This window comes from Anomaloglossus baeobatrachus, chromosome 9 (assembly GCF_048569485.1).
Source record: "Anomaloglossus baeobatrachus isolate aAnoBae1 chromosome 9, aAnoBae1.hap1, whole genome shotgun sequence".
In the NCBI taxonomy this organism is placed as follows: Eukaryota; Metazoa; Chordata; class Amphibia; order Anura; family Aromobatidae; genus Anomaloglossus; species Anomaloglossus baeobatrachus.
The window spans coordinates 89,770,707-89,783,522 of NC_134361.1; the positions used below are offsets into that span (position 1 = coordinate 89,770,707).

The 12,816-nt window shown below is 50.3% G+C and overlaps 1 protein-coding gene across 1 annotated transcript in view; it reads right to left on the reverse strand.

Moving 5' to 3' along the window:
* The window catches only part of LOC142250507 (ubiquitin carboxyl-terminal hydrolase 12-like), a 96,092-nt gene that overhangs the window by 16,627 nt on the left and 66,649 nt on the right, over nucleotides 1–12,816 (reverse strand). Inside the window, exon 5 of the mRNA XM_075322692.1 lies at nucleotides 2,391–2,467. Within this exon, the coding sequence (XP_075178807.1) occupies nucleotides 2,391–2,467 (77 nt within the window). The remainder of the gene's footprint in view (nucleotides 1–2,390; nucleotides 2,468–12,816) is intronic.

Sequence of the window (12,816 nt, forward strand, 5' to 3'; positions counted from 1 at the left end):
CTGATTGTTAGGCCGCCGAGAGAGAGCATGCGCAGCAAAATCCTAAGGATTCCACTGCTCAAAAAAATGTTACACTCTGCGTTCCTGCCGCCTGACAGTCAGTCGTTCCACGACTGATCAGTCGGGCGGAGGATGCAACACAGCGTCATCAGTCACAATCCGCCGCTCATACAAGTATGTGGGAACAACGGAGTCCGCAAAACTGATTGCGTGGTTTACCAGAGCCGCGGAATGTGACTGATACAAATTGAAGGAAATGTGAACCTAGCCTTAGCTGTCAGTTTCCTGAGCACCAAGCAAACATGTAAGCTCCACTGAATGTGAATGTGGTTTTTTTTTGTTTTTTTTTTCTTTTAATGGTAAGAGAAGAGCTTAAGAAGAAAAAAAGGAATAAAAAAATAAAATAATGCTCATACCCTAAAATGTTACCTGCCCACCCAACATGTGCAATGTATACGCAGCTTCTGACCCATTTACCTCCCTAGCCGATGTCTCTGCTGCATGCATTTCCTACTGATGTACATAATTGCTTTACTCGTGGATTACACCCACAGTCTCCTCAGTAATCGGTTTCTATCAGTAAACTACCTCTGGGCTCCCCACAGTAAACATATCAAACAGCCAAGCTGCAGTGATCGAGAAGAATCATCCCAGCATCCGAAAAAGAGGACAGAGCCGATATCACAGCCCAGGGTAGAGCGTGGGTAGAAAGATGTGGGCTGCGCTGGTGTGGGAGAGAGTAAGCTCACAGCAAGATGGGGACGTAGAATGTGATGGTAGTGCCACCATGTACACGTAATGTGCTGGGAGGAGACAGATCCACAAAGCAGGAGGGGAGCGCATACAGCAAGAACAGTGAAATGAAGCACTCAGCAGACAATAGCTTACCTAAAAGTTAGGTCACAATATGAAGGCTCACTAGATGGTGGGCCACTACACTATTACATACTATTTTGTGCTATACTGATGTAAACCAGCCAGATGAAGGCTTTTTTTAGTGTCCTTCAGACTAATGTAACACTACTGACATGTTTGGAGCACAAACCTAAAAGAGGACCTGTCACTTGTTCAAAGAAATAGATTTAAATACTTTCCAAAAATCCCTAAGTTCCTCAAATTCTGCCACTGTTTTCCTTTTTGTGCTGTGACGTTCCATTGCAGAGATATTCACATATTTCTTCTGTAGCACAATATGAGAAATCTCTGTTTTGTAGTCCAAGTGGGCGTTTCTTCAGAGCCTTCTCTAGGGCGTGTGCTTTCACCCCTTCCTCCCAGACACTGCAAATCATAGCTCAGCAACGTCCAAGACTGGCAGATCAGCTGCTGAGCTGTGATTGGCAGCGTCTGGGTGGGAGTGAGTCGTGAGTGAGAGAACAAGGTATTTACCTCCATTTTTTGAGTAAGTGACAAGTCATCTTAAAAGGTACCGTATTTTTCGCTTTATAAGATGCACCGGATTATAAGATGCACCCAAAATTTAGACATAGAAAAAAGGTAAAAAAAAAAAAGTCCGTCTTCTACTCCGGTGTGGTCTTATGCGGCGGCGGGTCCATGGTGGTGGTGGCGGGCCAGTGGCGACAGCGGCGGGCCAGTGGTGACAGCGGCGGGCCAGTGGTGACAGCGGCGGGCCAGTGGTGACAGCGGCGGGCCAGTGGTGACAGCGGCGGGCCAGTGGTGACAGCGGCGGGCCAGTGGTGACAGCGGCGGGCCAGTGGTGACAGCGGCGGGCCAGTGGTGACAGCGGCGGGCCAGTGGTGGAGCAGGCCGGTGCAGTGAGTGTCCCAGTCTGCCCGCAGTCCCGGTTCAAATGATGACGCCTGGAGTGGCACATGCGCAGATTGAGGTCTCTTTCAAGAGCTCCATCAGCGCACACGCTGACTCCCGGAGCCATCATTTGAAACCGGGACTGCAAACAGACTGACACTCGCTGCACAGCCACCGCAGTCCGCACAGCCACCCGCCGGCCCGCCCGCACAGAGTCAGCCGGGACAGAGATGCTCCAGCTGCGTCAGGCAGTCGGCCGACGGCACAGACAGCCACCCGGCCGCCCGCATGCACCTGGCTGCCCGCACACAGAACTGCACAGCTCCCCCCCCCCCCTTGATAAGCTATAGTCGGATTTTAAGACGCACCCTTCATTTTACTCCCGATTTTTTGGGAGGAAAAGTGCATCTTATAATCCGAAAAATACGGTATATCACAGCACACAGTAATAAGGAAATTAATAAAGTAATACAAATGAAAAGATCTAGGTACCTGATATAAAGGATCTAAAAAACACATTTTCCTAAATCAAATGTGAACCTTGTAAAACTAGGCAATTGGGAAAGAAAAAAAAAAAAAAGAAAAGATTGCCAAAACAATCTTTATGGCTTGTGACGATGACTCACCTTAAACAGTGTGTAATGGAAGTATTTTGCTCCACATCCACTGAGAGATCCAAGAAATCTTCATCTTTGCTACTAACCTTGAAAAGCAGATAGAAATAAAGCAGTGTAAATTATTCGACCTGGAAAGTGATCAGCAGCTCAATTTCACAGTTTATACGAGTATGAACATGAAGACGTATTACTCCATATATATTCTTCTAATTAGTATGCGTGAACGCTTCCAGGAACATTAAAGGGAATCTGTCAGCAGGTTTTTGATATGTAAGCTGAAGCCAGCATGCTGCAAGGGTTAACAGAGAATTCAGGGATGCCTGTCTTGTCAAGATCCGATCTGTTTTCTTGGAATGTTTGTTTAAGCAAAAGGAACTTTGATTGCTGTGACTACAAAGTCACACACACAGCAGTCCGGCACACCCCTCATCACTGACATCAGGGTACAATCTCTATTGAGTGCCTGGTGTGGGTGGGACAGCTCTCTCAGCGCTGCTACATGGCTAAACCTGAAAATTCTGATTGCGTCAGAACGGCTGCACCCAGTGATCTAAGCGATATATCGCTGGATTCAGAGTCTCTTTGCCTACAAAATGCTGCTCTCAGATCAGGTAGCAAAATCCTGCTGACAGATGCCCTTTAAGCGTCTACTGCACAAAAAGAAATGAACTGTACGGCGCCGCTGACAACTACTGCATAGGATCATCACAGGAGAGGGTCCGCTGTAGGGGGACCACATTTTCAGGCCAAAGTAGACAGTATCTATGTATCACATATTACATAGACGTTCATTAATCTGAGTGACTATTATTTAGTACTATATTCCCCTTCAGTGGTCAATGGAAGGGAAATGTATGGCACCTTAAACCACCAATAAGCTTAGAAGCTTAAGGGTATGTGCCCACGGATTTTCCAGATAAATCCGCAGGATTGCACAAGTACAGACATTCCCCATGTTACCCTATGGGACATGGGGAATCTCTGTATCCATGCTGCGGAATATGCTGCGGATTTCCTGCAGCCGCACGTAACTGCATGTCAATTATTCATGCGGAAATATCGCGGAATTCCCGGCCCTCCACTATGGAGACAGAGGCCGGGACTTCAGCAGGTATTTCCGCACTTCTCCCGCAGGTTTACCGCAACACCTCCGCACATATACTGCAGCAATGTATAGCTGCGGATTCCGGGGAGCAGCTGCGGTAAACCTGCGGAAAAGTCCGCAGGTACATTGTCCCGTGGGCACATAGCCTTAAAGGCTATCTTTACAGCGGCACACCCCACTGGCTGATCTAGGAAGATCTCATAGCTGCAGTCCACATTAAGGAGTATGTTGTAACGTACATAAACATGCATGGAAACAAATATTGGGGAGCCCAAAGAAACGAGGGAGCAGAAAACTAACAGAAATGGACTAGTAAACAATTGTGGCTAAGGAAAATGGCCAGTACAATAAGAGCGCACTGGTATTTATTTGAGAAGAAACACTGAACTCTTGTAACGATAATTACTGTGTGAACGGTACCCTAATAACGATGACTTATAAAAATGCCACCGAAGTTGTTAAGTGCCTCTGAAACTGCGCGATGCACACAGTGAGTCAGGCTGGAAATCCTTGGAAGCTTTATGATTAATATTGCAATTTGGAACAGATGGTAACTAAGAGTTACTGTGACCTGCAAGTACCAAAAATAAAATGCAATTTACTCCTCCCTACTTCAGAGAGGTAATCACAAAATGTCATCGCTGATCATATAAAGAAGGAAAACAACTTCTGCATTAGAGCGTAGCACGCTGTAAACCTGCAGATGCTCTGCCCAGGGCGGCCATCTGCCATACTGCACACGCCGGCTTCCTACCAGCTACAGGTAGGGCACGATCGAAACGGAGAAGGGGAAAAAGCACTGAAAAATGGTGCAGAATCTGCCTCCAATTATTGAGTTTAATTGTTGCTTGCAGAGGATTTATCATTCTGCAGACAGAGCTAACATTGCCTACAGCTATTTATGTGGAATCACTATACAGAAGACTATGGCATTACAGGGAGCGGAGAAAGAGGCGCTGTCAGATGCTCAGCTTCCCAGAGGACAAGAGAATTAGTCATTTAGGCTTTGTGCGCACTAGAAAAAGGAATTTTCTTAAGAAAAATTCCGGAGGCTCAGTAAGATTTCCGCACCTGCGGGAAAATACCGCACCGAAATCTGCATCCAAATCCGCATGCGGTTAGTTGCATTTTGCTGCGGATTTGGTGCGGAAATGCCGCAGCCAGCATAGGACTGGCTACCGGAGGAATCTCCAGTAATACCAGTCCTGGCCATGGTTACCTGCACTGAACTCCGGAGCTCCAGAGTGCAGCCTAGACTAAACTGCGAGCGCAGAGTGATTGATTCCCCGATGCTTGCAGCCTAGACTAAACTACAAGCACTGAGTGATTGATTTCCCGGCCATTGCAGTTTAGTTCAGGCCGGGCTGATCTCCGGAGCTCAGGTGACAGCTCTGGAGTGCAGCCCGGCCTCTCTACAGCTGTTACCTGAGCTCCGGAGATCAGCCCGGCCTGAACTAAACGGCAATCACCGGGGAATCAATCACTCGGCACTCGCAGTTTAGTCTACGCTGCACTCTGGAGCTCAGGTGACCGCTCCGGAGTTCAGTGCAGGTAACCGCGGCCAGGCCTGGTATTACTGGAGATTCGTCCAGTAGCCAGTCCCGCAGCTACCTGCGGAAGAGAATTGACATGCAATTGTTTTTACTGCAGGAATCCCGCAGCAAAACATGCAGCTGTCAAAATCCACCTAGTGCGCAGCTTTTTTTTTTCCCATAGGTTTTGCTGGTGAATCACTTCAGAGATGTTATGAACATTTTCTGCAGCGAAACATGCAGGAAATCCGCGGCAAAAGAAGGGAATTTTGTTACTTACCGTAAATTCCTTTTCTTCTAGCTCTTATTGGGAGACCCAGACGATTGGGGTATAGCTACTGCCCTCTGGAGGCCACACAAAGCACTACATTAAAAGTGCAAGGCCCCTCCCCCTCTGGCTATACCCCCCCGTGGTATCACGGGATCTCCAGTTTTAGTGCCAAAGCAAGAAGGAGGAAGCCAATAACTGGTTTAAACAAATTAACTCCGAATAACGTCGGAGAACTGAAAAACCGTTCAACATGAACAACATGTGTACCCGCAAACAACCAAGAAATCCCGAAGGACAACAGGGCGGGTGCTGGGTCTCCCAATAAGAGCTAGAAGAAAAGGAATTTACGGTAAGTAACAAAATTCCCTTCTTCTTCAGCGCTCTATTGGGAGACCCAGACGATTGGGACGTCCAAAAGCTGTCCCTGGGTGGGTAAATAAATACCTCATGTTAGAGCTGCAAGACAGCCCTCCCCTACGGGGGTGTCACTGCCGCCTGCAGGACTCTTCTACCTAAGCTGGCATCCGCCGAAGCATAGGTATGCACCTGATAATGCTTGGTGAAAGTGTGCAGACTGGACCAGGTAGCTGCCTGGCACACCTGTTGAGCCGAAGCCTGGTGACGTAATGCCCAGGACGCACCCACGGCTCTGGTTGAGTGGGCTTTTAGCCCTGAAGGAACCGGAAGCCCCGCAGAACGGTAGGCCTCTAGAATTGGTTCTTTGATCCATCGAGCCAGGGTGGCTTTAGAAGCCTGCAACCCCCTGCGCGGACCAGCGACAAGGACGAAAAGTGCATCGGCACGGCGTATGGGCGCCGTGCGGGAAATGTAGATTCTGAGTGCTCTCACCAGATCTAGCAAACGTAAGGCCCTTTCATACCGGTGAACCGGATGAGGGCAAAAAGAAGGCAAGGAAATATCCTGATTAAGATGAAAAGAGGATACGACCTTAGGGAGAAACTCCGGAATGGGGCGCAGCACAACCTTGTCCTGGTGGAACACCAGGAAGGGAGCCTTGGATGACAGAGCTGCCAGCTCAGACACTCGCCGAAGCGATGTGATTGCAACAAGAAACGCCACTTTCTGCGACAGCCGAGAAAAGGAAACTTCCTTCAGAGGCTCGAAGGGCGGCTTCTGGAGAGCAACTAGTACCCTGTTCAGATCCCATGGATCTAACGGTCGCTTGTACGGGGGCACAATATGACAGACCCCCTGCAGGAACGTGCGCACCTTAGGAAGACGTGCTAGACGCTTCTGAAAAAACACGGATAGTGCCGAAACTTGCCCTTTAAGGGAGCTGAGCGACAAGCCCTTTTCTAACCCCGATTGCAGGAAGGAAAGAAACTTGGGCAATGCAAATGGCCAGGGAGACACTCCCTGAGCAGAGCACCAGGACAAGAAAATCTTCCACGTTCTGTGGTAGATCTTAGCCGAATTCGACTTTCTAGCTTGTCTCATTGTGGCAATGACTCCCTGAGATAATCCAGCAGACGCTAGGATCCAGGACTCAATGGCCACACAGTCAGGTTCAGGGCCGCAGAATTCTGATGGAAAAACGGCCCTTGGGACAGTAAGTCTGGTCGGTCTGGCAGTGACCACGGTCGACCGATCGTGAGATGCCACAGATCCGGATACCACGACCTCCTCGGCCAGTCTGGAGCGACGAGTATGACGCGGCTGCACTCGGATCTGATCTTGCGTAGCACTCTGGGCAAGAGCGCCAGAGGTGGAAACACGTATGGGAGCTGAAACTGCGACCAATCTTGAACCAAGGCGTCTGCCGCCAGAGCTCTTTGATCGCGCGACCTCGCCATGAATGCCGGGACCTTGTTGTTGTGCCGGGACGCCATTAGGTCGACGTCCGGCACTCCCCAGCGGCGACAGATTTCCTGAAACACGTCCGGGTGAAGGGACCATTCCCCTGCGTCCATGCCCTGGCGACTGAGGAAGTCTGCTTCCCAGTTTTCTACGCCTGGGATGTGAACCGCGGATATGGTGGATGCTCTGTCCTCCACCCACATTAGAATGCGCCGGACTTCTTGGAAGGCTTGCCGACTGCGCGTCCCTCCTTGGTGGTTGATGTATGCCACCGCTGTGGAGTTGTCCGATTGGATTCGGATCTGCTTTCCTTCCAGCCACTGTTGGAAGGCCAGTAGAGCAAGATACACTGCTCTGATCTCCAGAACATTGATCTGAAGGGTGGACTCCTGCGGAGTCCACGTCCCCTGAGCCCTGTGGTGGAGAAATACTGCTCCCCACCCTGACAGACTCGCATCTGTCGTGACTACTGCCCAGGATGGGGGCAGGAAGGATCTTCCCTGAGACAATGATGTGGGAAGGAGCCACCATTGTAGAGAGTCTTTGGCCGTCTGGGAAAGCGAGACTTTCCTGTCCAGGGACGTTGACTTCCCGTCCCATTGGCGGAGAATGTCCCATTGAAGTGGGCGCAGATGAAACTGCGCAAAGGGAACTGCTTCCATGGCTGCCACCATCTTCCCTAGGAAATGCATGAGGCGCCGCAAGGGATGCAACTGGCCCTGCAGGAGAGATTGCACCCCTGTCTGTAGTGACCGCTGCTTGTCCAGCGGAAGCTTCACTATCGCTGCTAGAGTATGAAACTCCATGCCAAGATACGTTAGTGACTGAGTCGGTGATAGGATCGACTTTGGAAAGTTGATGATCCATCCGAAAGACTGTAGAGTCTCCAGCGTAGCATTCAGGCTGAGTTGGCATGCCTCCTGAGAGGGAGCTTTGACCAATAAATCGTCTAGGTAAGGGATCACCGAGTGTCCCTGAGAGTGCAAGACTGCTACCACCGCCGCCATGACCTTGGTGAAGACCCGTGGGGCTGTCGCCAGACCAAATGGAAGAGCTACGAACTGAAAATGGTCGTCTCCTATCACAAAACGTAGAAAACGTTGATGTTCTGTAGCAATTGGCACGTGGAGATAAGCATCTCTGATGTCTATTGAGGCAAGGAAGTCTCCTCTGGACATTGAGGCAATGACAGAGCGGAGGGTTTCCATCCGGAACCTCCTGGCGTGCACATGCTTGTTGAGCCGTTTTAGGTCCAGAACAGGACGGAACGAGCCGTCCTTTTTTGGAACCACAAAGAGATTGGAGTAAAACCCTTGCCCTTGTTCCTGAGGAGGGACTGGGATAACCACTCCTTCCGCTTTTAGGGAATCCACCGCCTGCAGCAGAGCATCTGCTCGGTCTGGCCGTGGGGAGGTTCTGAAGAACCGAGCTGGAGGACGAGAATTGAACTCGATTCTGTACCCGCGAGACAAAATGTCCGTCACCCACCGGTCTTTGACCTGTGACATCCAAATGCCGGAAAAGCGGGAGAGCCTGCCCCCGACCGGCGATGCGGAGGGAGGGGGCTGGAAGTCATGAGGTAGCCGCTTTGGAAGCGGTACCTCCATTTGCTTTCTTGGGGCGTGTGTGAGTCCGCCACGAATCTGAGTTTCTTTGCGTCCTCTGAGTCCCTTTGGACGAGGTAAATGGTGTCTTGCCCGAACCTCGAAAGGACTGAAACCTCTGCTGCCACTTTTTCTGCTGAGGTTTGGGTGTTCTGGGTTGTGGTAAAGAGGAGTCTTTACCCTTGGACTGCTTAATGATGTCAGCCAATGGCTCGCCAAACAGTCTCTCTCTAGACAAAGGCAAACTGGTTAAACATTTTTTGGAACCAGCATCCGCTTTCCAGTCCTTTAACCACAAGGCTCTGCGCAAAACTACCGAATTGGCGGACGCCATTGAGGTGCGACTGGTAGATTCTAGGACCGCATTGATAGCGTAAGACGCAAACGCCGACATCTGCGTGGTAAGGTGCGCCACTTGCGGCACTGCTGGATGCATGATAGCATCCACCTTTGCTAAGCCAGCTGAAATAGCCTGGAGAGCCCAGACGGCTGCGAATGCCGGAGCAAACGACGCGCCTGTAGCTTCATAGACAGATTTTAACCAAAGGTCCATCTGTCTGTCATTGGCATCTTTAAGTGAAGCGCCATCCTCCACTGCAACTATGGATCTAGCTGCAAGTTTGGAAATCGGGGGGTCCACCTTTGGACACTGTGTCCAGCGCTTGACCACCTCAGGGGGGAAAGGGAAACGCGTATCTTTAGATCGTTTAGAGAAACGCCTTTCCGGGTGAGCGTCGTGCTTCTGAATTGATTCTCTGAAGTCAGAGTGATCTAACAAAGCACTCAATTTACGCTTGGGATAAAGGAAACGAAACTTTTCCTGCTCCGCAGCCGCCTCTTCTGCTGAAGGGGCTGGGGGAGAAATATCCAACAGCCTATTGATGGCTGAGATAAGGTCGTCTACCATGGCATCCCCATCCGGGGTATCCAGGTTGAGAGGGGTTCCAGGAGTGGATTCCTGATCACTCTCATCAGACCCATCACAGGGAGACTGATTGCGCTGAGACCCTGAGCAGTGTGAAGACGTCGAGGGTCTTTCCCAGCGAGCTCGCTTAGGGTGGCTGGGGCCATCATCTGAGTCATAATCCTCGGCCTGTGAAGCCGGGGACCCCCCTGTGGGCTGGATACATTCCAAGTAAGGGGGACCTGAGGACAGAGGCCTCGCCGTGCCCAGAGACTGAGCCCCATGCATAGATTGCAAGGTCTCAAGGATTTTTGCCATAGATACAGACATATTATCTGCAAAAACTGCAAAGTCCGTCCCTGTCACCGGGGCAGAACTTACAAGCGTCTCAGCCTGGGTCGCTACCTCTCCTGACTCCGGCTGGCGAAGCAGCACCGGGTCGGAGCATTGCACACAATGGGGGTCATCAGAGCCTGCTGGTAGATTAGCCCCACATGCAGCACACGCAGTATACACAGCCCTTTTTGCCTTGGCCGCCTTGCGTTTTGAGGATGACATGTTGCTGCTTCCACAGAGCGATCTGGGATATGCAGCCAGAAGCGCACCTCACAGTGCAAGAAATACAATATCTATATATATGTACCCAGTACACTGACACACAGTGAGGCACTAGAGGGACCAGCACAGAAAAATCGCTTACCGCCCGCTTAAAAAGCGGGTGTGTGGTCGCCAGATAGCCCCTAGTCCAGGTCTCCCAGAGCCTTGCGTCCTTCCTCCAGCCAGGCATGCATGTAATGGCTGCCGGCGTCTCTAGAGAGGAAGGGGGGCGGGCCCTGGGCGTTCCTGGCCAAGAGCGGGAAGCCTGCTTCCCTCTGTGCATAGTGTGAGGGCTGGAGCATGTAAATCAGGCTCCAGCCCTCGTCGCTGCTTGCGAACAGCGTCTCTCCCCTACCCTGAATGACAGGGTGGGGGCGGGAACGAAACGGAGCTGCCGGCGTCCTAGGCCCAAAAAGCCGGGGACTAAAGTTATAACCGCCGCCGCCGTAAAAGCGCGGACGGCGGATCCCCGGCGCACCACAAGTCACAGCAGCGCCGCCCGGTCCAGAGGGGGTCGGCGCTGCGTTCCCATACACAAAACATCCCCCAGTAATCTGTAGGGACACTAACTCCAACATTGCGGTCCCCGGCGCACTACAACACCCAGCCAGCCCGGAGTGTGTCTGTGCCTGCCGGGGACACAGAGTACCTGTAAGATGCAGGGCCCTGTCCCTGATCGTACTCCTGCTCCGAATCCATCAGGTTCTAATGGGTCTGTGGATGGAGCCCGGCATCAGAGCTGAGAGGCCGGCAGGATCCCACTTCCACAGAGCCCTACCAGGGGATGTGGAAGGAAAACAGCATGTCAGGCTCCAGCCCTGTACCAGCAATAGGTACCTCAACCTTACAACACCATCCAGGGGTGAGAAGGGAGCATGCTGGGGACACTATATGTGTCCTCTTTTCTTCCATCCGAAACCGTCAGCAGCTACTGCTGACTAAAATCTGTGGAGCTATGCATGGAATGTCTGACCTCCTTCGCACACAAAGCTAAAACTGGAGATCCCGTGATACCACGGGGGGGTATAGCCAGAGGGGGAGGGGCCTTGCACTTTTAATGTAGTGCTTTGTGTGGCCTCCAGAGGGCAGTAGCTATACCCCAATCGTCTGGGTCTCCCAATAGAGCGCTGAAGAAAACAGCAAGTGCGCACAAGGCCTAACACCGATCCCGGCTGATCCTTCTCCGTCAATAGCGAAGGCTGGCCATGCACATTAGATGGCTGTTGGCTGAATGATACTTGGGCCAATCGTTTAGCCGGCAGCCATCTCATCCGATACTCCCATAAACAGGAGGGTTGGATCCGCCGAAATCACACCTGTCCGATAGACAACTCTCCCGAGCATCAGCCGGTGCCCCCATACCCATTAGACCGTCCATCGAATGCAGGTTCAGACGACTTTAGTCTAATGTGTATGAGGGCCTTATGTCAGATCTGTATGATTTCTGGCCTCCTCAATGACTGCTGGATCAGTTTTGGGATCATAAAAATGTTCCAGTACAGGATCCGTTCATTCAGTGGAAACAGAAGTGCCATAAAACATCTCCCATTTGCCTCCTTTCCAATAGCAATCAGTTTTTGGTCCGGCCCAAAAATATAGATAGGAACACAGTTTGTTTTTTAAACCATTGAAGTCTATGGCAATCTATGGTCATCTGTTAATGGATCCATTTTTTAGCGCTGCACTTCCCTAGAACACTAGAGACACCTCGAATAACGACGGATCTGTTAAATACAGAAATCAACAAGTCCATTTTAAACCAAAATTTTTTTTTTTTTTTAGAAAAAACAGATCCATGTAACGGATCCATTACAAATGCATGACAACTGTACATGTGAACACTGCCGTATAGCGATCTTGAGCCTGTATTAGGTCCCAGAGCTGAATTCACAATTCTGCCAGCAGAGCTAGTGGAGTTGGTCTACAGACATAGCTACATGTACTACAATGAATGAGAATTTATTATTCCTTCATCAGATTACTGATGACATTAGGAACGATCATTCTCAGATCTCAAATTGTGTTTTATTCTCGCATAGGACAAAAGGTCCGTCCTTAGGGATTAAAGGGAACCTGTCACCAGGTTTTTGCCACCTAATCTGAGAGCAGCAAAACATAGGGACAGAGATCCTGATTCTAGTGATGTGTCACTTACTGGGCTGCTTAGTGTAGTTTTGATAAAAATCACAGTTTAATCAGCAGTAGATTATCATTACAGGACTACTTTTTGTGCTGCCAGGTAGTCCAGCATATTCCTGAGCTCTGTATAACTACTAGATCTGTAGCAGAGAAAACATTGATTTTATCAAAATGACAGCAAACAGGTCAGTAAGTGACACATTGCTGGAATCAGGGTCTCTGTCTCAGATGAAGGAGAAAAAACTTGGTGACAGATTCCCTTTAATCTTCGCGGCCTGCAGATCTGGGAGTGCAGCGCAGGGCTATAATATAAGGTGCTCCTCGAGATCAGTAGAAGATAAATGATAAAGCATCTAGCCGAGTAGGCTGTATGTAGCTGCCAGACACCAAACAAGAGGCACGCTATTCACAGGGTCCTCATGCTTGATTGCATACTATGACATGTAAATACACACATTCATGCAC